At 43.4% G+C, this 25,066-nt stretch overlaps 4 protein-coding genes across 6 annotated transcripts; 2 read left to right on the plus strand and 2 right to left on the minus strand.

Moving 5' to 3' along the window:
* Positions 1–411: 411 nt before the first annotated feature.
* On the minus strand, positions 412–12,078 carry LOC135349843 (SWI/SNF-related matrix-associated actin-dependent regulator of chromatin subfamily A containing DEAD/H box 1-like). The gene is made up of 19 exons (XM_064548470.1): positions 11,096–12,078; positions 9,996–10,947; positions 9,831–9,869; positions 9,655–9,774; positions 9,507–9,568; positions 8,211–8,301; positions 7,608–7,707; positions 7,157–7,216; positions 6,975–7,050; positions 6,614–6,749; positions 6,214–6,336; positions 5,782–5,938; positions 2,390–2,610; positions 2,070–2,162; positions 1,892–2,010; positions 1,675–1,742; positions 1,349–1,463; positions 1,156–1,268; positions 412–631 (listed from the first exon to the last, which is right to left on the minus strand). Exons 2-19 carry the CDS (start codon positions 10,455–10,457, stop codon positions 558–560), a joined length of 2,229 nt encoding a protein of 742 aa, XP_064404540.1. The 5' UTR covers positions 10,458–10,947; positions 11,096–12,078; the 3' UTR covers positions 412–557.
* LOC135350530 (probable serine/threonine-protein kinase kinY) lies at positions 2,924–5,368 on the plus strand. The gene has a single exon (XM_064549355.1). The coding sequence runs from the start codon at positions 3,070–3,072 to the stop codon at positions 5,272–5,274; it is 2,205 nt and encodes a 734-aa protein (XP_064405425.1). The 5' UTR covers positions 2,924–3,069; the 3' UTR covers positions 5,275–5,368.
* An 87-nt stretch (positions 12,079–12,165) lies between the features above and the next one.
* On the minus strand, positions 12,166–24,339 carry LOC135350520 (SWI/SNF-related matrix-associated actin-dependent regulator of chromatin subfamily A containing DEAD/H box 1-like). 3 transcript variants are annotated; one of them, XM_064549334.1, is made up of 19 exons: positions 24,293–24,339; positions 23,266–24,255; positions 23,103–23,141; positions 22,927–23,046; positions 22,777–22,838; positions 22,293–22,383; positions 21,704–21,803; positions 21,164–21,223; positions 20,984–21,059; positions 20,623–20,758; positions 20,217–20,348; positions 19,734–19,947; positions 14,168–14,388; positions 13,724–13,816; positions 13,554–13,672; positions 13,340–13,407; positions 13,012–13,126; positions 12,819–12,931; positions 12,166–12,308 (listed from the first exon to the last, which is right to left on the minus strand). In XM_064549334.1, the coding sequence occupies exons 1-19, from the start codon at positions 24,314–24,316 to the stop codon at positions 12,235–12,237; spliced, it is 2,847 nt and encodes a 948-aa protein (XP_064405404.1). In that variant the 5' UTR covers positions 24,317–24,339; the 3' UTR covers positions 12,166–12,234. The 3 variants fall into 3 exon arrangements, with proteins under 3 accessions (XP_064405404.1, XP_064405406.1, XP_064405405.1); XM_064549336.1 differs by lacking the exon at positions 20,217–20,348; XM_064549335.1 differs by lacking the exon at positions 13,724–13,816.
* Positions 17,022–19,327, plus strand: LOC135350533 (probable serine/threonine-protein kinase kinX). Its single transcript, XM_064549358.1, has one exon. The coding sequence runs from the start codon at positions 17,122–17,124 to the stop codon at positions 19,282–19,284; it is 2,163 nt and encodes a 720-aa protein (XP_064405428.1). The 5' UTR covers positions 17,022–17,121; the 3' UTR covers positions 19,285–19,327.
* Positions 24,340–25,066: the final 727 nt, after the last annotated feature.

The following is a 25,066-nucleotide window of genomic DNA, read 5'->3' on the forward strand; positions in this document are numbered from 1 at the left end:
AAATGTTCAAGCTATTAGTAGCTTTTATGTTATGTAGCTTTGGCATCTCCACCGAGGCATCAGCATCTTCTCATTGTCCATTGACTTGATTATAAAGGTTGGGCAAAGGTCTTTGCTCATGATGTGTAAAAGCCTGCCCACTAGATCAGATAAAAGATAAAAGCTGACCAGAAAGTAAACACAAAGGTGAAATAAGTTGTTCATTTGACCACATCAATACCTTGGCCTATGATACTTTTTACTTCTAGGTGCATGCGCACTTCTGATTGAGTTTCCTACCTTTCAAGCCTCCTGGTGGATTTTTTAAGATGTCCTCTGTGCATTTCAAGTACCAGTGGTGTATGGAGATGCACTCTCAAGTATAACTATGCATGCATGGGGATGCAATCATGCAATCCATAATCGTCATAATCTGTTATGATTGTGTGGTTTCAAATATATTGTACAATAAAAACTGATTTGATTTGCTTGGAATAATAGTTACAAAATCACATATTCTCACTGACAATAAAACACAACACTGATCTGATAATAGATGAGAAGTATACTCAATAGTGTTAGGTTGGGAGGTTCATAGTTTGAGATCTTGCTAGAGCCTTCTGTAGGAGACCAGTCACGTCCAATTTATCATCTAGAGAAGGAAACAGTAAAGAACAGTAAATGTAATAGGAGTACAGTCAATCAAATACTGTGTACGTTAGTTAACTAGGTATCAGTAACAGACATACATGTACATGGAGAAGAATTAGTTCATGCACAGGCAATCTGCTATGATAAACTTTTGACATAACGAAAATAACACCTCAGCTAGCTACAATACAGAGTGTCATACAGGGGAAAGGGGGATATCCCTCCTTAGCCCCAACCCCCCCCCCCCTAAAATGTGTTACTAGTTGCATGGCTGCATGAGTGTCCATAGCTGGCAATTTTACATACGTATTGAAACAGTTGACTTTTTTCTTCAAAATTTTCTGGTCACTTTTCTTATTTTCCCCCTCTACTTCAAAATCCTGTATGACACCCTGCCATACAATACTGTTATAGTGTACACTGTGTGCAGCCATCAATAATTACATTCACCAAAGCCGTTTAGATGCAACTCCCCACACAGTGTAAACACAGTGTCAATATTGTGACCATGCCCTCGTCCCTCACCGTGGTCAGTGGAGGCTGTGAGGTCGTGCTCCAGTCGCAGCTTGCTCTGTGCACACTGGAGGATGTCCTCTTCCACTGTCCCACCACCCACCAGCCTCAGCACCGTCACATCCCTGCATGCATGTATGGAGGGGGCATACAAAATGAATGAGAGAGTATGAACATGTAGAGGATCTAGTTTAAGCCCATGCACCTGGTCTGGCCGACCCTGTGACAACGGTCCTCGGCCTGCTTGTCGTTGTAGGGGTTAAAGTCTATATCATGGATGATGACCACATTGGCTGAGGTGAGGTTGATGCCAAGACCCCCTGCATGCATGGGAACAATACAGTCACTACAATAATGTACAGTACAAGCTTCTCAATGAGTCTGTACAAGTGTGTGGGCGTTCTACATCACTAGAAGAAAAGTTCACCAGTGAAGACCATGAGATGTGTCTAGTCAGACATTAGCTACTGTACAGATAATGGACAGGCTCAGTTACGCTAGACTAGTGTGTACAGGTCACCATCAACTCACCAGCCCTTGTTGATAGTAGGAACACGAAGATGCTCTCCTGTTCATTGAACTGGTCTATTAGCCCCTGCCTGCAATCAAAGCACTCAATACGTACGATATCACACATGCACACACGCACACACACACATTGTAAAACTATAGTACTTCCCACTATACTGTATTGGCATAGCCTGTTATACACTCTTGCATGTCAACTACAAAGTGGGCACCAACTCACCTCTCAGTGACGGGTGTCTGGCCGTCCAGTCGGAGGTGGGCGTGGCCTTGTTGCTGTAGAAACACCTCAAGAATGTCGAGCATCATTGTAAACTGACTGAACACCAACACACGATCACCCTAGTCGGGAAAAATACTACAATAAATGTTGGCAATAAAAATGTTATTTATGTACTCACATTCTTTTTCAGTTGTGATAATTTTTTTGACAGGAATTCACATTTTCCTGACATTCCCACCAAGCTCCCGGGTAGAGCGTATTCTGATAGTGACTACGTATGTGTGTACATGTGCATTACATAACATGTGACCACACCTCCTAATAATGACCAACAGTACTGCATTGTGTACACACATAGTGAGCTACTAAATACATAAACTCTGCAATCCACAAACACAGTCACTGACCTCCATTATCCTATACAATAAACACACACACACACACACACACACACACACACACACCCACACCCACACCCACACACACACACACACACACCTTGTACAGTGTGCAGAGGTTGTGCAGCTCAAAGTCTGACATTACACTCATATCCTCCCACACAAGGTTGGGAGCAGCATCTCTGTGACTGGGCTCCTTTAGGATGGCCCTCACCATGCAGTGTAGGGTGTGGTCAGTGTAGTGATGTCTCAGGAGTAGGGGATGGTTGGTGGCCTTGCGAAGGTCTACCATCACGTCCATCCTCTTGTTGAGCTCATCACCTGTAGTGGAGAGGGGGTGCTCAGTACGGGGCACAAACACTGTAGCATAAAAATCTTTACGAATGAGCCAAATCAGCAGAAAATCTAACTACTGCGTTCTGGCAAGGATAGTATTGTACCAGTTATAGGGGTTTATGATATTATTTTATCAATACACACAAAGTTCGCTTATGATATGATGCTCGTAAAACATTCTACTAATACGGTACAATGCACAGATATACAATACACAAGCCCTTGGAACTACTGCACTAACCTACTAACAGCACTACTTACAGCCGCTTATCAATTAGTTTTGTTGCTAAGAAACCACAATGTTAGGTATTCCGTGGTATTATACAAATGATGCGTCGTGAATATCTACTCTGCACATGATCACACACACACAAGCACATGATCACCCCTTTTCTAGCTAGCTTAAACCGTACACCTATACTTTGCTATTAACAAGCACTAGCTATGGCTGAGAGACAAGACCGTGAACAAGAGTACATATTCAGAAATGTTCAACTCTTCAAGAATGATACCCTTGGTACTGGCTCCTACGGGGCAGTGTGTAAAGCCAAGTGTGACCAGCTACTCTGTGCTGCCAAGCTACTCTATCCAGTGCTCTTCCAAATAGCTGTTCCAGATCCTGGCAAAGAACATAGACACCCGTTTAGAAGATTCGAAACAGAGTGTGCATTTCTGAGTCGTATCAACCACCCCAACATTGTACAGTACTTGGGGACCTATCGCGATCCCGACACAAATGCACCAGTTCTTCTCATGGAGCTCATGGACGAGAGTCTGACACACTTCCTGGAGTCATCACCTGGAGACATTCCCTACCACATCCAAGTCAACCTCTCCTATGACATAGCTCAAGCACTTGCCTTTCTCCACTCCAATGGAATCATCCATCGCGACCTCTCCAGCAACAATGTCCTACTAATTGCAGGCACTCGAGCCAAAGTCACCGATTTCGGGATGTCCAAATTCAGGGACATAAATGTCAGCCGACTAGCCACAATGACCAAATGCCCGGGAACACCAGCCTTCATGTCTCCTGAGGCACTAAACGAACCACCAGTGTACACAGAGAAACTAGACAACTTCTCATTTGGTGTGCTTGTAGTTCAGACCACAACTCGACAGTTTCCAAAGCCAACAGATCGATTCGAGAATATTCAAGTTCCCCATCCACGAAACCCAGGTCGCACAATTGAGGCTAAAATAGCAATCCCAGAACTAGAGAGAAGACAAGCTCACATGAGCCTGATTGAGCCCACCCACCCTCTACTGCCGATTGCTCGTCACTGCCTCAAAGACAGAGATGATAAACGACCATCTTCCCAACAGCTTTGCCAAACACTGGATGCTCTCAAGAGGACACCACGGTACCAAGAAAGCTCCCAACAAGACCTGCACCAGATGCTCAGAGAGAAAGATGAACAAATAACAGCTAAAGACAACCAACTACAAGCAAATGAACAGATTATAATGGAAAAAGACACACAGCTACAAGAAAATCGAGAGACAACAATACAAAACAATGAACAGTTACACACACAAAATATTGAAATTGGTGAACTCACTACAAGACTAGGCCAAGCAACACAAGAAAACCAAACCCTTCAACATGAGGCTGAAGCCAGAGAGAGACAGCTGAGGAGACTCAACCAAGAGTTGCAATCAAGTGAGGAGAACACTGCTGCCCTCCAACAAGCCATCGATCAACGAGACAGAGAAGTGACTCAGCTGAGACAAGTGTTGGCAAGCAAGAACGAGGAATCTCACAATCTATCGACTCGAATGCACCAAGTCGCACTGCAAGATGAGCAAGCTACACCAATGAAACCTGTTACAATAGAGTCACTACCTGATGCACCTGATGGTATTGGGTATAGATCATCATCAGCCGTGATTGGAGACAAGGCATACTTTAGTCCACACGGAAGTAAAACTGTTCATGAGTTCAGCAACAATCAGTGGTACGAGTTACCACCTTGCCCTAACCTGTACTTCACTATTGTCAGTGTTAATGACATGCTCACAACTGTGGGGGGATATTCAGACACACAACAGTATAGTAACAAACTCTACAGCTACATTAACAACAAATGGGTCGAACACTTCCCTCCCATGCCAACCAAACGGTGGACACCTGGAGCTGTGTACGCTAACAACACACTTGTAGTGGTAGGAGGATATAGTCATGCAAAACATTTAAATACTGTTGAGATATTAAATACTGCTAACATGCGATGGTTTATTGTTAGCTCACTACCTGTGCCAACCAATCAATCATCAACAACGATCTGTGGAGACTATGTGTACATACACCCACACAATCAAGTGAAGTATTCAGTGTACAAATGCTCATTAAGACAACTAACTCAATCCCAGCCAATCTCAGCTATATGGGAGAAGATTGCCCCTTTGCCAGTTAGCTGGTCCACTCTTGTTACCATCAATGGCCACCTGCTGGCAGTGGGTGGGCGGGACTCCAATGGAGATAACACGAAGGACATATATCAGTACAACGAGACATCATGGACTGTCATCAGTCAAATGTCAACACCTCGAGCAGCATGCCTCACTGCTGCCCTCCTTGGGAACAAACTGATGGTGGTGGGTGGAGTTGGTGCAGACAGAAAATGTGAAGTAATTACTTTTGTATAGTTCCTAACTTGTTCTTTGTGTCTTATTGTTAATTTTGATGAAAGTTGTGGTGAGCAATATAGATTTGGGAGATAAAAAGTTTATATTTTGGTGATTTTGCTGTGCATGTGTTGTTAACATTACGTGAGATAGATTGAGATTAAAACATTGGGAACTATTAATATGGTGATCCCTAACCTGATCATCAATACCAGCTATACGCTAGGCTAATTACTTCAACTGAACGAGCAGTGACACTCAGTAAATAACTATGTTAAGAGTTGCATGATAACATAGCAGGTCAATTGACAACCATCTGCTACAATATTGAGGACAACACAATGTTTGAGGGTCTGTGAACAGAAGCAATCTCTGCACATGAAACCACACCCACTGCCTCTCTTACGACTAACCCACAACACAAACTAGCCACAATCTCCCAACACACAACATTCCCCTGCAGGCACTCACCATGTCGGCCCTGATTGACCCTGAGTGACCTCTCCACCACACCCCTGTACAACGTCTATTGAGTCTCCGTCAGCTGACAATGCTCCGTACTGGACACCTTGGCCGGGAGCTGACTCAGCACTTGTGACTTGAGCCTCCGCAGTGTGAAGGGTGTCATGATCTGCTTGGCCTGTCTCACTTGCTCCTGGTAGTAGGCACTCAACTCGTCCACTCTCTGTGGGATGTGTGTGTGTGTGTGTGTGTGGGGGGGAGGGGTGCAGTGTGTGTGTGTGTGTGGGTGTGGGTGTGTGGGTGTGTGGGTGGGTAAGGGGGGCAGGGTATAGTAAGAACTGTGAACTGTACAGGGGAAAGCAACAAATTTTGGCTTACAAACTTTTGTGAACTGAAAAACACACTATAAAGCATCTTTTAAAAGAGCTTTGGACAACCTAAATTCAAGTTCTGGTCATTCCAAATGACTCAAGGGCAACCTCCTATCCAATCACTCACCCTAGCTCTAGAGAAGGTGTTTCTGATTTGAGCAGAGAACGGAATAACGAAACTGAGTAGAGACATGAGCTCCAGCAGGTTGTTCTGTAGTGGAGTCTCCGTGAGCAGGAGTCTCCTCTTCGCCTGTAGCAATACCACCACAGGATTGTGTGAGTCACTGGGACAAGGTTTGAGCATGACAGGGCCAGTGCAGAGACTTACTGTACAACTAACACAAGCACTACAGGCACAAAGACATCATAATCATTACACTCTTCAGTACTGCAAGTCTGTACATGTGATCACCCACTGCATATATTTACTATAAAATACATCAACATCAAACACACTTTAAGTACGTGCACACACGCTCAATACTACAAGCCTTGCACAGAAGCACACTCTGTGTTTGTGATCATACCTGTATTTTCATGAGGTGTGTGTATCGCAGTGAGTTCATGTTCTTGAGCATGTGTCCCTCGTCCAGTACGAGACAGTCTAGAGAGAGCTTCCTAAAGAACTTCCTGTCCTCAGCCTGACCTATACACACATTGTACCTGCATGGGGACACAGGGATAGACCATAACTGAGGCATTGAGTGAACAGATTCAACTGTGTGCATGAGATCTATAGCAGTTGTGTAGAAATGCTCACAGCAGATGCACACATTGTACCTACAGCTATGTAGGTCAGGTTAACACAAATGTCAACAGTCTTAAAGTTAGAACCACGGGGATTAAACAAGTGCCAGAGTACAATATTAAATTAGTGACAGTACATACGTTGTGAGGATGACATCAAAGTTATCACGATTGGAAAGAATCTCATATCTCATCTGAGACCTGTCCTGTTGGGAACCTGCAGTGAATCATACACAAGTCAGTCCCTTCACATAGAGCAAACACCATACACTGTGTAGATGACATGCTCTAGTGAGAGCAGTACTGTACACACAAGCACTCACCCCAGTACGCTATGACTGTCATGGCTGGACACCACACCTCAAACTCACGAACCCAATTGTCTACAAGGGAAAGCAATCTGGTGAAAATTGCAATACATATACAGTACAGAGTCTTGTAATACAATCATGTTACTCTGAGATCACTTGGTAAAGGTCAGCAGTGTTTAGTTAATACTGCACTTTACTACTATGGATGTTGAAAGATGGTCAACTACACCACCCCTCTCCCCTCTCCTCTCTCCCCTCTCCCCTCTCCCCGTTTAATTAATGGATCAGGGACTCCTCTTTCAGTTGCCATTACTTGAATTCTGTGGATCCAATTGAACAATTTTATGAAAGCTTACCCAAAATTGTGAGAGATAAAAGCGTTAGATTAGATGATAGGGCCGAAAATAAATTCTAATAATCCCGTACAACAGAGCTTATCTGAAGAGCTTTCCCTAGTGAGTACCTAGAGTGGAGGAGGGGACCACGACAAGGAAGTGACCACTGGAGCCCAGCTGATAGAGGTGGGACAGGAACGATATCGCCTCTACTGTCTTACCAAGACCCTGCATTGGAGGGAGGAGACTGTTACACACATTGGATTAGTGTGGAGCATTGCTTTGCTAGCAAATCTGGTGGCAACATTGACAAACCACAATAGACTGGGTGTTGCCCTCAGGCAATGTGTGAATACCCAAGGAAATTGAAAACTCACCAGGAAACTTTGATGACCATTATATAAAAGTAGAGAAGTATTATTTTCCCTCACAAAGTGGAAGTGGTAACAGTCTACAAAGGGGAAGGGGCACTCCCACTACCACCCTCATTAAAAGTAAGTAAGCTGTGCTTAATTTGTACGCAAAACAAGAAAACACAACAAGAAAACACGGATTGATTTATATGGGCGGAAATAATTAGAAGGGGGTCAACAAAGCTCTCTTCCTGGAACTAACTACAGCCACACAGTAATTACTCCAATACACACACAACTGTGGCTGGTCTAGACAACACATTCTGATTTCCCCTAACCCTCATGCATTGGAGAGTACACACTAGGAGACTGGCTCACCATTTCATCAGCCAGTATTGCATTGAGGTCTTGAGAGTGTAGCAGGACCAACCAGTTGAGACCAAGCAATTGATACTCCTTCAACTGAACACTGCACATGCAGGGACAACAAGTACAACCACTTCACTCTATACACTATACACCTGACCCCCTCAACACTGCCACCTCACTCTATACACTATACACCTGACCCCCTCAACACTGCCACCTCACTCTATACACTATACACCTGACCCCCTCAACACTGCCACCTCACTCCATACACTATACACCTGACCCCTCAACACTGCCACCTCACTCTATACACTATACACCTGACCCCCTCAACACTGCCACCTCACTCTATACACTATACACCTGACCCCCTCAACACTGCCACCTCACTCTATACACTATACACCTGACCCCCTCAACACTGCCACCTCACTCTATACACTATACACCTGACCCCCTCAACACTGCCACCTCACTCTATACACTATACACCTGACCCCCTCAACACTGCCACCTCACTCTATACACTATACACCTGACCCCCTCAACACTGCCACCTCACTCTATACACTATACACCTGACCCCCTCAACACTGCCACCTCACTCTATACACTATACACCTGACCCCCTCAACACTGCCACCTCACTCTATACACTATACACCTGACCCCTCAACACTGCCACCTCACTCTATACACTATACACCTGACCCCCTCAACACTGCCACCTCACTCTATACACTATACACCTGACCCCCTCAACACTGCCACCTCACTCTATACACTATACACCTGACCCCTCAACACTGCCACCTCACTCTATACACTATACACCTGACCCCCTGAACACTGCCACCTCACTCTATACACTATACACCTGACCCCCTCAACACTGCCACCTCACTCTATCTATACACTATACACCTGACCCCCTCAACACTGCCACCTCACTCTATACACTATACACCTGACCCCCTCAACACTGCCACCTCACTCTATACACCTGACCCCCTGAACACTGCCACCTCACTCTATACACTATACACCTGACCCCCTCAACACTGCCACCTCACTCTATACACTATACACCTGACCCCCTCAACACTGCCACCTCACTCTATACACTATATACACCTGACCCCCTCAACACTGCCACCTCACTCTACACACTATACACCTGACCCCCTCAACACTGCCACCTCACTCTATACACTATATACCTGACCCTGAACACTGAGTGTCCATTACACTATTTCATACACCATGCAACTTGCAAAGATTTTCTAGTGCTTGACTGCTCACCTTGGGTTCATAACAGCAGGTTGTGCCGAGTACACCACATCATCTCCAGTAGTACTCACACACTATAAAAGCAATGACAATAGAGTGGATATTTCACAACCAGTAGCTACAATACAGAAGCTTTCCCTCGGCTGCTAAAGATACGTACCTCTGAGTTTTGCAGGTGAGAGAACTTGTCTTGGATGGAGGTGGAGATGGTCCTGCATTGAGCCAGTAGTCTAACAAGAACCTTCCTCTCTGCCAGTAGTGCCAGACAGCCCTCCAGCAACTGGGGGTGGGGGACAGTCAAAGCAGGCTCTAGATTATAGATGGAGGGAGACCTACCTGTTCACTAAGACCCTTCTTTGCAACAAGACCCTCCACCTACAGTACAAATACACACACACATTACTAATGCATATACGTACACTAAACACAAAGGACACAATAAAGTAGTTTATCAAAGACCTCGATTATTAAATAATAGTAGCCATGAAGATGATCTCTTACCAAATGCTTCCAGGTTTCAAAGGGTCGGTGTTTGTCAATCAGTTTAGCCTTGGTAAGAGAGCAGCGTGGAATATCACACAGCTCATCCAGGGAGGAATCATTCATAAACTTGAGGATTGACTTCTTCTGTTTGACGGAATAACCATCTTCCTCTGATTCTGACCCACTGTACTCATCACGATAACTATCAGTCAAATCCACCACATCAGCAGTAGTGTCACAAGACTGTACACTTTGTTTGGTTTCCATTGACGACAACTTTGTTTTTGATGAACTACGATCATCATCGCTATCGCTACTTTCTATTAATATTCTTTTCTTGACCTTCTTACAGTTTCTAGCGGCTTCACTGTGCATTTTAATTTCTTCTAAATCGTTTGTAATCTTGCTTTTCTGAAATGCAATTTTCTGGAGCTTTCTTCTTGAGTTGCTAAGCCATTCTGATGATTCTTTGAGCTCCATTGCACGACGTCTATCATTGCTGGAGGGTACATCTGAGTCACTGTCGCTCTGTATGTACACTGAGCGTCTAGGTCGAGGGACCTGTTTTCGGTTTCTTATCAAATCTGGAGAAGAATCTGAATCGGATATTACATCTTCAACGTCTATAGCATCTTTTACTGAGACACCTTTCACTTGTGTTGAAGTTGTGAAGAGTTTTCTACGTTTGAATAATCCATTCACTTCAGAAGAACTTTCTCCATCTTCTTCGTCTGAGCTAACAATTCGGGCACATTTTCTTGGCTTCTTTGTTAGGGCACTAAATCTTCTAGGAGAGGTCTGTTCCTCAACTGCAGGGACTGTCAGAGAGGGGAGGAGGGAGGAGGGGGTTTCTGGGATTACCTCTTTTGAGGTTTCCACAGGAGGACTCACATTTTCTTCTCATTGTCCATTGACTTGATTATAAAGGTTGGGCAAAGGTCTTTGCTCATGATGTGTAAAAGCCTGCCCACTAGATCAGATAAAAGATAAAAGCTGACCAGAAAGTAAACACAAAGGTGAAATAAGTTGTTCATTTGACCACATCAATTCATGCATAACCTTGGCCTATGATACTTCTTACTTCTAGGTGCATGCGCACTTCTGATTGAGTTTCCTACCTTTCAAGCCTCCTGGTGGATTTTTTAAGATGTCATCTGTGTATTTCAAGTACAAGTGGTGTATGGAGATGCACTCTCAAGTATAACTATGCATGCATGGGGATGCAATCATGCATTTCAATAATCAATGATCCATTATGATTGTGTGGTTTCATTGAAATTAAGTTATAGTTATAACACGGGCACAAGGGATGTATGGAATATATTGCACTGAAGCACGAGGGCGCCAGCCCCGAGGGCTGAGTGCAATATATGCCATGCAGCCCGAGTGCACGTGTTATAACTAGTTTATATCCCGAGGGCATAGCAACATAACACTGTCCTAGTAACACAATATAAACAGCACAAAAAAAGACAGAGACAACTCTAGACACAGCTCCATCTCTTCTCTCTTCTAGACGCCAGTATCTGCAGCGTATAAGATTGGCATGACCGACGAATGGCTTGATACAAAATTGTTGGAGTTTTAACTGAAATCTGCAAAACAGCCCCACCCCACTTCTGGTGCTGCAAAACAGCCCCGCCCCACTTACTGCTGCAAAGAAACAGCCCCACCCCACTACTCAGTGAATACTAGCTGCTGGTCTACGCTCGGCCTCATAACCAAGCCAAGAAAGCTCGCTTCTACACTGCTGCAAAACAGCTCATGCCCCCAGCAAAAAGAGCCACTTCTAGTGCTACGGTGAAGCAGAATTGACATGCATCACGATGTCGAGGACTAGGTCGATCTAGGAACACAGAATCTTCCACAAAATAAATCTTGGACAATTTTAAAACCTGCACGGTTGCAAGAAGAAACTCCAGCAGTGCTGAATATTCATTCCTGCATGGCTGGACATACTTTGATACTTGTTATTTCTCATGCGTATTAATTTAATTTTAATTTAATTGTCTGTCTAATTGCCAGAGGGGCGTTTTGCGGTCAGTGCAATATGACTTTGCGGTCAGTGCAATATGACTTTCAGCAGTGCAATATGCTTCATATTGCACTTGGCAACAACGTAGCAACGGGATATAATATTCTGTACAATAAAAACTGATCTGATTTGCTTGGAATAATAGTTACAAAATCACATATTCTCACTGACAATAAAACACAACACTGATATGATAATAGATGAGAAGTATACTCAATAGTGTTAGGTTGGGAGGTTCATAGTTTGAGATCTTGCTAGAGCCTTCTGTAGGAGACCAGTCACGTCCAATTTATCATCTAGAGAAGGAAACAGTAAAGAACAGTAAATGTAATAGGAGTACAGTCAATCAAATACTGTGTACGTCAGTAACAGACATACATGTACATGGAGAAGAATTAGTTCATGCACAGGCAATCTGCTATGATAAACTTTTGACATAACGAAAATAACACCTCAGCTAGCTACAATACAGAGTGTCATACAGGGGAAAGGGGGATATCCCTCCTTAGCCCCCCCCCCTAAAATGTGTTACTAGTTGTATGACTGCATGAGTGTCCATAGCTGGCAATTTTACATACTATCAGGGTATTGAAACACTTGACCTTTTTTTCTTCAAAATTTTCTGGTCACTTTTCTTATTTTCCCCCTCTACTTCAAAATCCTGTATGACACCCTGCCATACAATACTGTTATAGTGTACACTGTGTGCAGCCATCAATAATTACATTCACCAAAGCTGTTTAGATGCAACTCCCCATACAGTGTAAACACAGTGTCAATATTGTGACCATGCCCTCGTCCCTCACCGTGGTCAGTGGAGGCTGTGAGGTCGTGCTCCAGTCGCAGCTTGCTCTGTGCACACTGGAGGATGTCCTCTTCCACTGTCCCACTACCCACCAGCCTCAGCACCGTTACATCCCTGCATGCATGTATGGAGGGGGCATACAAAATGAATGAGAGAGTATGAACATGTAGAAGATCTAGTTTAAGCCCATGCACCTTGTCTGGCCGACCCTGTGACAACGGTCCTCGGCTTGCTTGTCGTTGTAGGGGTTAAAGTCTATATCATGGATGATGACCACATTGGCTGAGGTGAGGTTGATGCCAAGACCCCCTGCATGCATGGGAACACAATACAGTCACTGCAATAATGTACAGCACAAGCTTCTCAATGAGTCTGTACAAGTGTGTGGGCGTTCTACATCACTAGAAGAAAAGTTCATCAGTGAATACCATGAGATCTGTCTAGTCAGACATTAGCTACTGTACAGATAATGGACAGGCTCAGTTACGCTAGACTAGTGTGTACAGGTCACCATCAACTCACCAGCCCTTGTTGATAGTAGGAACACGAAGATGCTCTCCTGTTCATTGAACTGGTCTATTAGCCCCTGCCTGCAATCAAAGCACTCAATACTTACGATATCACACATGCACACACGCACACACACATTGTAAAACTATAGTACTTCCCGCTATACTGTATTGGATAGCCTGTTATACACTCTTGCATGTCAGCTACACAGTGAGCACCAACTCACCTCTCAGTGACGGGTGTCTGGCCGTCCAGTCGGAGGTGGGCGTGGCCTTGTTGCTGTAGAAACACCTCAAGAATGTCAAGCATCATTGTAAACTGACTGAACACCAACACACGATCACCCTAGTCGGGAAAAATACTGTTAGCAATAAAAAATGTTATTTATGTACTCACATTCTTTTTCAGTTGTGACAATTTTTTTGACAGGAATTCACATTTTCCAGACATTCCCACCAAGCTCCCGGGTAGAGCGTATTCTGATAGTGACTACGTATGTGTGTACATGTGCATTACATAACATGTGACCACACCTCCTAATAATGACCAACAGTACTGCATTGTGTACACACATAGTGAGCTACTAAATACATAAACTCTGCAATCCACAAACACAGTCATTGACCTCCATTATCCTATACAATAAACACACACACACACAAACACACACACACACACACACGCCCACACACTCACGCACGCACGCATGCACACACACACACACACACACACACACACACACACACACACACACACACACACACACACACACACACACACACACACACACACACACACACACACACACACACACACACACACACACACACACACACACACCTTGTACAGTGTGCAGAGGTTGTGCAGCTCAAAGTCTGACATTACACTCATATCCTCCCACACGAGGTTGGGAGCAGCATCTCTGTGACTGGGCTCCTTTAGGATGGCCCTCACCATGCAGTGTAGGGTGTGGTCAGTGTAGTGGTGTCTCAGGAGTAGGGGATGGTTGGTGGCCTTGCGAAGGTCTACCATCACGTCCATCCTCTTGTTGAGCTCATCACCTATAGTGGAGAGGGGGTGCTCAGTATGGGGGCACAAACACTGTAGCATGAAAATCTTTGCGAATGAGCCAAATCAGCAGAAAATCTAACTACTGCGTTCTGGCAAGGATAGTATTGTACCAGTTATAGGGGTTTACGATATTATTTTATCAATACACGCAAAATTCGCTTATGATTTGATGCTCGCAAAAACATTTTACTAATAATGCACAGATACACAATACACAGTGAAAACCAAGCCCTCGGAACCATTCCTTGGAACCATTGTACTAACCTACTAACACCACTATTTACGGCCAGATAGATGCTTATTAATAGTTTTGTTGCTAAGGAACCACAATGTTAGGTATTCCGTGGTATAATACTAATGATGCATATAATATGGTCGTGAATATCTACTCTGCACATGATCACTGATCTACACAACCAAAAATCCACGTATATGATTAGCATCTGTGAGAGGTGCACTTATTATACTGATGTGTGCACAGAACCGTATGAAATCTGTTTTGTAATACAAGTGGATCAGATGTGTGTTAAAGATGTGTGTGCAATATGTACTTCACTCGTGATTACCAATGTGATGTTCTGCTATGTATCACAAGTGAGGAAGGAGCTGCTCTGCTACACATCTGTGCATGTGAGCAAATGAGAGCTTGTTATTCAGTGATTTAAATTGTTTATTACTGTAGCTATTAAGAAGCAGGCATTAACGCTTGTTGACACTGTGGAAAGGTGCAGACTCACATGAAGGTTTGTTAGACAACCAGAGTTTAATACTTTGGTTATTTTTATGTAGGGTAGAACAACTGGCCAGACAGCTAGATGCCAGACAGCTAGACCTCAGTCATCTATAGAGTGGAAACGCGTGAGTCTATAACTATGTATGCACTGATGACCAAAATTATATTATATATTTCTAGGCTTGAAAGTCATCATTATTTTGACAACATTCAGACGAGGGGTTAATTGATGATCCACTACTTCCCTGTTACTTTGTGATTATACATTTATTTCAATTATTAGATGGCTGCTTTTATTGTGACCCCTTATGTGACTAACTATGAATGGCTCGCACTTTCAAAAGTGAGTGCACTACATGCACGTATACATTTAGACCTGTGTACGTGTACATTTTACATTTCAAACTCTACCCCTGCGTGTGTATATAGGTGTTCAGAGTTGCATATAGTGTGTTTCATTTTGGAAAGCAGACAAGTATGTAAGGGGTTCTTAGACCTGGTAAGGAATGCAACCCACACATTAAAAAAAAAATGAAAGTGCACCCACTGCTCAACCTTGTGGAAGACCTTGCTGTCTCTTCGGTCCCACTGCTACTTTTAATTAACACTGAAAGGTTAATGTTTAAACTGTGTACGTATATGATATGTAACACTTCCTTCGTCTTGTGTTGCAGGTGTGAAGCCTTTAATTTATATTGAGGGAGAAGAAAGTTTTTCAAATAGACGAGCCCTAAGTGGTGATATTACTGCTTCGTTTTCATTAGAAGCATTGAGATTTGTCTATTCAAGTGGCTATTACCAGAGTGAGATTTTCAACAGTGAGTATTATAATTTATGCTGTTGGTTTACCTACGTTATACTTATTTAGGTGTGTTGCTGGGTTGACTAATCTCTACAACCAGCGCCTGGTGTCTCATCACACATCTTGGCAAGGTCTGGAGCACTGAGAAAGGTAAGAATATTTATTGTACATGCATGGATTAAGCTATAATTATGTTTGTTTGCATGCTATCTAAAAACAAGGCTCAACCAACAAGTTGAGAGATATTGCCAGATATTGCCTTGTCTTTCAATGGCACCAATCAGAATGGTGTGAAGACTCATACAAGAATACGATATACATTCATCACCGTCTTGGATGTTTTGGTGCAAACGTATATGGAGCAGTTTATGGACACATGTACGAATTACTTCTTGCTTGAATGTAAGTGTTCAATATCAATTTTGAATATAATATTATACAATGTACCATTGACAATATATTTCAGGTTGTGTATGCAGGACTCCTGTTGTTCTTTCTAACTGCTTAATTGACGGCATATAGTGGTCTGTGCCATAATGGAAGAAGAATCTTCCCCCTTCCACCTCGCCAAAATGAGAGGCTTTTGACCCTTCGGACTGAACACGTAAACACATGTTCCTGACATGTACATAATTATGTTACACTGGACAATTCGACCTACAGGAGCTCGAGTTGGGTTTCACCATATACAATGAGCAAGACTGTCCGTTGTTAACTTAACATTACTACGCAGCCTTTTACAATCGAACAAGAACGAGAGCAACTTAGCATTATCATAGTAATTATTATAAGTTGTCCTCTAGCTATTTTAACCATCCTTTTCATGCATGCACTTGTCAATACATAATTATCTCTGCCAACTGCATGATTGTAGATCTATATAATTATCATAATTACAGTAAATACAATGATATACAACCAAGCCACTAGCTCTAGCTTATATTTACATGTCTGTACCAGATTATGTACAATGCTGAATCACAACTGTACAGCTTCCGCACATATCTGTGGTATCACTTGCATAACACATCATTGCCCAGATGAAATGTACAAGTTCAATTGCACACAACTGTACGGACTTGTACACGGACACGGAACAGATCAGGACTTTTTGGTTGTGTAATACACACAACAAGCACATGTTCACCTCTTTTCTAATAGCTAGCTTAAACTGTACACCTAATAGCTATGGCTGAGAGACAAGACCATGAACAAGAGTATATATTCAGAAATGTTCAACTCTTCAAGAATGATACCCTTGGTACTGGCTCCTACGGGGCAGTGTGTAAAGCCAAGTGTGACCAGCTACTCTGTGCTGCCAAGCTACTCTATCCAGTGCTCTTCCAAATAGCTGTTCCAGATCCTGGCAAAGAACATAGACACCCGTTTAGAAGATTCGAAACAGAGTGTGCATTTCTGAGTTGTATCAACCATCCCAACATTGTACAGTACTTGGGGACCTATCGCGATCCCGACACAAATGCACCAGTTCTTCTCATGGAGCTCATGGACGAGAGTCTGACACACTTCCTGGAGTCATCACCTGGAGACATTCCCTACCACATCCAAGTCAACCTCTCCTATGACATAGCTCAAGCACTTGCCTTTCTCCACTCCAATGGGATCATCCATCGCGACCTCTCCAGCAACAATGTCCTACTCATTGCAGGCACTCGAGCCAAAGTCACCGATTTCGGAATGTCCAAATTTAGGGACATAAACGTCAGCCGACTAGCCACAATGACCACATGCCCGGGAACACCAGCCTTCATGTCTCCCGAGGCACTAAACGAACCACCAGTGTACACAGAGAAACTAGACAACTTCTCATTTGGTGTGCTTCTAGTTCAGACCACAACTCGACAGTTTCCAAACCCAACAGATCGATTCGAGAATATTCAAGTTCCCCATCCACGAAATCCAGGTCGCACAATTGAGGCTAAAATAGCAATCCCAGAACTAGAGAGAAGACAAGCTCACCTGAGCCTGATTGAGCCCACCCACCCTCTACTGCCGATTGCTCGTTGCTGCCTCAAAGACAGAGATGTTGAACGACCATCTTCCCAACAGCTTTGCCAAACACTAGATGCTCTCAAGAGGACACCACGATACCAGGAAAGCTCCCAACAAGACCTGCACCAGATGCTCAGAGAGCAAATAACAGCAAATGACACACAGCTACAAATAAACGAACGGATTTTAACAGAAAATCAAGAGATAATTACACAAAACAATGAACAGTTACATACACAAGCTAATGAAATACAAACCCTCCAACAAGACAAAGCAACCCTTCAACACGAGGCTGAAGCCAGGGAGAGACAGCTGAGGAGACTCAACCAAGAGTTGCAATCAAGTGAGGAGAACACTGCTGTCCTCCAACAAACCATCGATCAACGAGACAGAGAAGTCACTCAACTGAGACAAGCGTTGGCAAGCAAGAACGAAGAATCTCACGATCTATCGACTCGAATGCACCAAGTCGCACTGCAAGATGAGCAAGCTACACCAACGAAACCTGTTACAATAGAGTCACTACCTGATGCACCTGATGGTATTGGGTATGGATCATCATCAGCCGTGATTGGAGACAAGACATACTTTAGTCCATACAGAAATAATAAAGTCTATGAGTTCAGCAACAATCAGTGGTACGAGTTACCACCTTGCCCTAACAACCGCTTCACTATTGTCAGTGTTGATGACATGCTCACAACTGTGGGGGGACGGTCAGACACACAATACTATAGTAACAAACTCTACAGCTACATTAACAACAAATGGGTCGAGCACTTCCCTCCCATGCCAACCAAACGGTGGACACCTGGAGCTGTGTACGCCAACAACACACTTGTAGTGGCTGGGGGATTGTGTGATTCAAAAACATTAAATACGGTCGAGATATTAAACACTGCTAACATGCGATGGTCTATTGTTAGCTCACTACCTGTGCCAACCACTCGCCCATCAACAATGATCTGTGGAGACTATGTGTATATACACACACGAACTGATAATGCTCAAGAGAAGTATTCAGTGTACAAATGCTCATTAAGACAACTAACTCAATCCCAACCAAGCTCAGCTATATGGAAGAAGATTGCCCCTTTGCCAGTTAGCTATTCCTCTCTTGTTACCATCAATGGCCACCTGCTGGCAGTGGGTGGGTGGGACTCCAATGGAGATAACACGAAGGACATATATCAGTACAACGAGACATTATGGACTGTCATTATTCAAATGTCAACACCTCGATCATCATGTCCCACTGCTGCCCTCCCTGGGAACAAACTGATGGTGGTGGGTGGAGATGCTACAGACAGAAAATGTGAAGTAATTACTTTTGTATAGTTCCTAACTTGTTCTTTGTGTCTTATTGTTAATTTTGATGAAAGTTGTGGTGAGCAATAAGATTTGGGAGATAAAAAGTTTATATTTGGGTGATTTTGCTGTGCATGTGTTGTTAACATTACGTGAGATAGATTGAGATTAAAACATTGGGAACTATTAATATGGTGATCCCTAACCTGATCATCAATACCAGCTATATGCTAGGCTAATTACTTCAACTGAACGAGCAGTGACACTCAGTAAATAACTATGTTAAGAGTTGCATGATAACATAGCAGGTCAATTGACAACCATCTGCTACAATATTGAGGACAACGCAATGTTTGAGGGACTGTGAACGGAAGCAATCTCTGCACATGAAACCACACCCACTGCCTCTCTTACGACTAACCCACAACACAAACTAGCCACAATCTCCCAACACACAACATTCCCCTGCAGGCACTCACCATGCCGGCCCTGATTGACCCTGAGTGACCTCTCCACCACGCCCCTGTACAACGTCCACTGAGTCTCTGTCAGCTGACAATGCTCTGTACTGGACACCTTGGCCGGGAGCTGACTCAGCACTTGTGACTTGAGCCTCCGCAGTGTAAAGGGTGTCATGATCTGCTTGGCCTGTCTCACTTGCTCCTGGTAGTAGGCACTCGACTCGTCCACTCTCTGTGGAATGTGTGTGTGTGTGTGTGTATGTGTGTGTGTGTGTGTGTGTGTGTGTGTGTGTGTGTGTGTGTGTGTGAGTGTGTGTGTGGGGGGGGGCAGTGTAGTAAGAACTGTGAACTGTACAGGGGAAAGCAGCAAATTTTGGCTTACAAACTTTTGTGAACTGAAAAATACACTATAAGCATCTTTTAAAAGAGCTTTGGACAACCCAAATTCAAGTTCTGGTCATTCCAAATGACTCAAGGGCAACCTCCTATCCAATCACTCACCCTAGCTCTAGAGAAGGTGTTTCTGATTTGAGCAGAGAATTGTTTGAAAGGAATAACGAAACTGAGTAGAGACATGAGCTCCAGCAGGTTGTTCTGTAGTGGAGTCCCCGTGAGCAGGAGTCTCCTCTTAGCCTGTAGCAATACCATCACAGGATTGTGTGAGTCACTGGGACAAGGTTTGAGCATGACAGGGCCAGTGCAGAGACTTACTGTACAACTAACACAAGTATTACAGGCACAAAGACATCATAATCATTACACTCTTCAGTACTGCAAGTCTGTACATGTGATCACCCACTGCATATATTTACTAACTCTCCACAACATCAAACACACTTTAAGTACGTGCACACGCTCAATACTACCAGCCTTGCACAGAAGCACACTTATGTGTTTGTGAGCATACCTGTATTTTCATGAGGTGTGTGTATCGCAGTGAGTTCATGTTCTTGAGCATGTGTCCCTCGTCCAGTACGAGACAGTCTAGAGAGAGCTTCCTAAAGAACTTCCTGTCCTCAGCCTGACCTATACACACATTGTACCTGCATGGGGACACAGGGATAGACCATAACTGAGGCATTGAGTGAACAGATTCAACTGTGTGCACGAGATCTATAGCAGTTGTGTAGAAATGCTCACAGCAGATGCACACATTGTACCTACAGCTATGTAGGTCAGGTTAACACAAATATAAACAGTCTTAAAGTTGGAACCACAGGGATTAAACAAGTGCCAGAGTACGATATTAAATTAGTGATAGTACATACGTTGTGAGGATGACATCAAAGTTATCATGATTGGAAAGGATCTCATATCTCATCTGAGACCTGTCTTGTTGGGAACCTGCAGTGAATCGTACACAAGTCAGTCCCTTCACATAGAGCAAACACCATACACTGTGTAGATGATGCTCTAGTGAGAGCAGTACTGTACACACAAGCACTTACCCCAGTACGCTATGACTGTCATGGCTGGACACCACACCTCAAACTCACGAACCCAATTGTCTACAAGGGAAAGCAATCTGGTGGAAATTGCAATACATATACAGTACAGAGTCTTGTAATACAATCATGTTACTCTGAGACCACTTGGTAAAGGTCAGCAGTGTTTAGTTAATACTGCACTTTACTACTATGGTTCGGGGATTCTTTCAACTACCATAACTTGCCAAAAAATGACAAAATTAATGATGGTCCTGTCGTAAATTTGACATTGGATCAACGGTACTAAAGTTATGGCTATGAAAGATGCTCAACTGCACCACTCCCTTTTAATTAATGGGTCGGGGACTCTTTCAGCTGCCATTACTTGAATGGCGGATACACTTCCAACAATTATATTTTGGAAGCTTAGAAAGATACCATTCAAAATTAATAGTACTATCAACAATATAAAAGAATATGACAGGGCCGAAAAGAAATTATGCTCAATTCTAATAATCCCCTACAACAGAGCTTATCTGAAGAGCTTTCCCTAGTGAGTACCTAGAGTGGAGGAGGGGACCACGACAAGGAAGTGACCACTGGAGCCCAGCTGATAGAGGTGGGACAGGAACGATATCGCCTCCACTGTCTTACCAAGACCCTGCATTGGAGGGAGGAGACTGTTGAACACACTGGATTAGTGTGGAGCATTGCTTTAATAATACTCTGGTGGTAAAATTGACAAACCACAATAGACTGGGTGTTGCCCTCAGGCAATATGTGAATACTGAAAACACGCAGGAAACTTTGATGACCATTTTAATGCCTTTATAAAAGTAGAGAAGTATTATTTTCCCCTCACAAAGTGGAAGTGGTAACAGTCTACAAAGGGGAAGGGGGCACTCCCACTACCACCCTCATTAAAAGTAAGTAAGCTATGCTTAATTTTTACGCAAAACAAGAAAACACAGATTGATTTATATTATGGGCGAAATAATAGAAGGGGGTCAACACAAGCTCTCTTCCTGGAACTAACTACAGCCACACAGTAATTACTCCAATACACACACAACTGTGGCTGGTCTAGACAACACATCTGATTCCCCTAACCCTCATACATTGGAGAGTACACACTAGGAGACTGGCTCACCATTTCATCAGCCAGTATTGCATTGAGGTCTTGAGAGTGTAGCAGGACCAACCAGTTGAGACCAAGCAATTGATACTCCTTCAACTGAACACTGCACATGCAGGGACAACAAGTACAACCACTTCACTCTATACACTATACACCTGACCCCTCAACACTGCCACCTCACTCTATACAATATACACCTGACCCCCTCAACACTGCCACCTCACTCTATACACTATACACCTGACCCCCTCAACACTGCCACCTCACTCTATACACTATACACCTGACCCCCTCAACACTGCCACCTCACTCTATACACTATACACCTGACCCCCTCAACACTGCCACCTCACTCTATACACTATACACCTGACCCCTCAACACTGCCACCTCACTCTATACACTATACACCTGACCCCCTAAACACTGAGTGTCCATTACACTAGTTCACACAACATGCAACGTGCAATAGACTTGTTAGTGCTTGACTGCTCACCTTGGGTTCATAACAGCAGGTTGTGCCGAGTACACCACATCATCTCCAGTAGTACTCACACACTATAAAAGCAATGACAATAGAGTGGATATTTCACAACCAGTAGCTACAATACAGAAGCTTTCCCTCGGCTGCTAAAGAGATACGTACCTCTGAGTTTTGCAGGTGAGAGAACTTGTCTTGGATGGAGGTGGAGATGGTCCTGCATTGAGCCAGTAGTCTAACAAGAACCTTCCTCTCTGCCAGTAGTGTCAGACAGCCCTCCAGCAACTGGGGGTGGGGGACAGTCAAAGCAGGCTCTAGATTATAGATGGAGGGAGACCTACCTGTTCACTAAGACCCTTCTTTGCAACAAGACCCTCCACCTACAGTACAAATACACACACATTACTAATGCATATACGTACACTAAACACAAAGGACACAATAAAGTAGTTTATCAAAGACCTCGATTATTAAATAATAGTAGCCATGAAGATGATCTCTTACCAAATGCTTCCAGGTTTCAAAGGGTCGGTGTTTGTCAATCAGTTTAGCCTTGGTAACAGAGCAGCGTGGAATATCACACAGCTCATCCAGGGAGGAATCATTCATAAACTTGAGGATTGATTTCTTCTGTTTGACGGAATAACCATCTTCCTCTGATTCTGACCCACTGTACTCATCACGATAACTATCAGTCAACTCCACCACATCAGCAGTAGTCTCACAAGACTGTACACTTTGTTTGGTTTCCATTGACGACAACTTGTCCACTGTTCTTGATGAACTACGATCATCATCGCTATCGCTACTTTCTATTAATATTCTTTTCTTGACCTTCTTACAATTTCTAGCGGCTTCACTGTGCGTTTTGATTTCTTCTGAATCGTTTGTAATCTTGCTTTTCTGAAATGCAAACTTCTGGAGCTTTCTTCTTGAGCTGCTAAGCCATTCTGATGATTCTTTGAGCTCCATTGCACGAGGTCTATCATTGCTGGAGGGTACATCTGAGTCACTGTCACTCTGTATGTATACTGAGCGTTTAGGTCGAGGGACCTGTTTTCGGTTTCTTATCAAATCTGGAGAAGAATCTGAATCGGACATTACATCTTCAACGTCTATAGCATCTTTTACTGAGACACCTTTCACTTGTGTTGAAGTTGTGAAGAGTTTTCTACGTTTGAATAACCCATTCACTTCAGAAGAACTTTCTCCTTCTTCTTCTTCGTCTGAGCTAACAATTCGGGCACATTTTCTTGGCTTCTTTGCTAGGGCACTAAATCTTCTAGGAGAGGTCTGTTCCTCAACTGCAGGGACTGTCAGAGAGGGGAGGAGGGAGGAGGGTGTTTCTGGGATTACCTCTTTAGGGGCTTCAACAGGAGGACTGTCTTCCATTTTTTTCTCACAATTTTCTTTATCATTGTCCAAAGAAAAACGTTTTCTTTTCTTGAATGCAAAGTTTGAGAAGATATTAAATTGAGGCAGCATTTCCAACTTGTTGGGCCAGAGATAAAGTTATTCTATCTCTGGTCTGGTTGGGCACAGGGTCTTTGCTCATGTTTCCATGTGTACACAAGTTGTGAGCATGCGCAACATTCCTGCATGGCAACCTGCCCACTAGATCAGATAAAAGATAAAAGCTGACCAGGTAGTAAACACAAGATAGTTGCATAACTGTTTTAGGGTCATTGGCTTCCATGGCACCATTAGCACATGGCCCCACAGACACAAGGAATGCTTTGTTCATTTAACCACATCACCTACATAATTGCATGCAAACTTGTAATTTAAAAGCACATGCATGCACATAATAGTGCAGTGCTCTCACTTCTTGGTGCTGCACTGCTAAACTTCTGATTGTTAATGTTGTGATTTGATCATGAAGATACACAGTGAGCGATTCACCTACTACCAGATCTAGCTGTAGTGTGTGTGTGTGTGTGTGTGTGTGTGTGTGTGTGTGTGTGTGTGTGTGTGTGTTCCACTACTTTTTTCAACTATGATTGAATTACAGGATTTGTAACATGAGGTTTATCTAATGTGTACCAATAAAGATCATTTTACTAACTTCCCAATTACTGCAAACCACTGTAATCATGAGGTTGTGAAGTACACACCAATTAAGGTATTATTCTCAAGAAGAAACTTTCATCCATTTAGGGAGTAGTCAATGTATCACAAATTGCTTTGTTTCCATGCCAATAATAAAAAGAAGTACCATAATAAATTATGCTCAGCTACAGTGGCTGAATTATTATTGTGGAAGCATAATTATGGCACAGGTTTGAATCATCACCAAATCACCATG

The sequence above is a fragment of the Halichondria panicea genome, chromosome 16 (assembly GCF_963675165.1).
Source record: "Halichondria panicea chromosome 16, odHalPani1.1, whole genome shotgun sequence".
NCBI classification, from domain to species: domain Eukaryota; kingdom Metazoa; phylum Porifera; class Demospongiae; order Suberitida; family Halichondriidae; genus Halichondria; species Halichondria panicea.

Coding starts and splice junctions, on each gene's coding strand:
- LOC135350530 (XM_064549355.1), top strand. CDS start 3,070: ATGGCTGAGAGACAAGACCGTGAACAAGAGTACATATTCAGAAATGTT.
- LOC135349843 (XM_064548470.1), bottom strand. CDS start 10,457: ATGGAGCTCAAAGAATCATCAGAATGGCTTAGCAACTCAAGAAGAAAG. Junction 9,569..9,654: donor CTCACCTGCAAAACTCAGAG/GTACGTATCTTT, acceptor TTGCTTTTATAG/TGTGTGAGTACTACTGGAGA. Junction 7,051..7,156: donor GACAGTCATAGCGTACTGGG/GTGAGTGCTTGT, acceptor GATTCACTGCAG/GTTCCCAACAGGACAGGTCT.
- LOC135350533 (XM_064549358.1), top strand. CDS start 17,122: ATGGCTGAGAGACAAGACCATGAACAAGAGTATATATTCAGAAATGTT.
- LOC135350520 (XM_064549334.1), bottom strand. CDS start 24,316: ATGAGCAAAGACCCTGTGCCCAAC. Junction 22,384..22,776: donor CCTGCTGTTATGAACCCAAG/GTGAGCAGTCAA, acceptor CTGCATGTGCAG/TGTTCAGTTGAAGGAGTATC. Junction 13,673..13,723: donor TGTCACAACTGAAAAAGAAT/GTGAGTACATAA, acceptor TTTCCCGACTAG/GGTGATCGTGTGTTGGTGTT.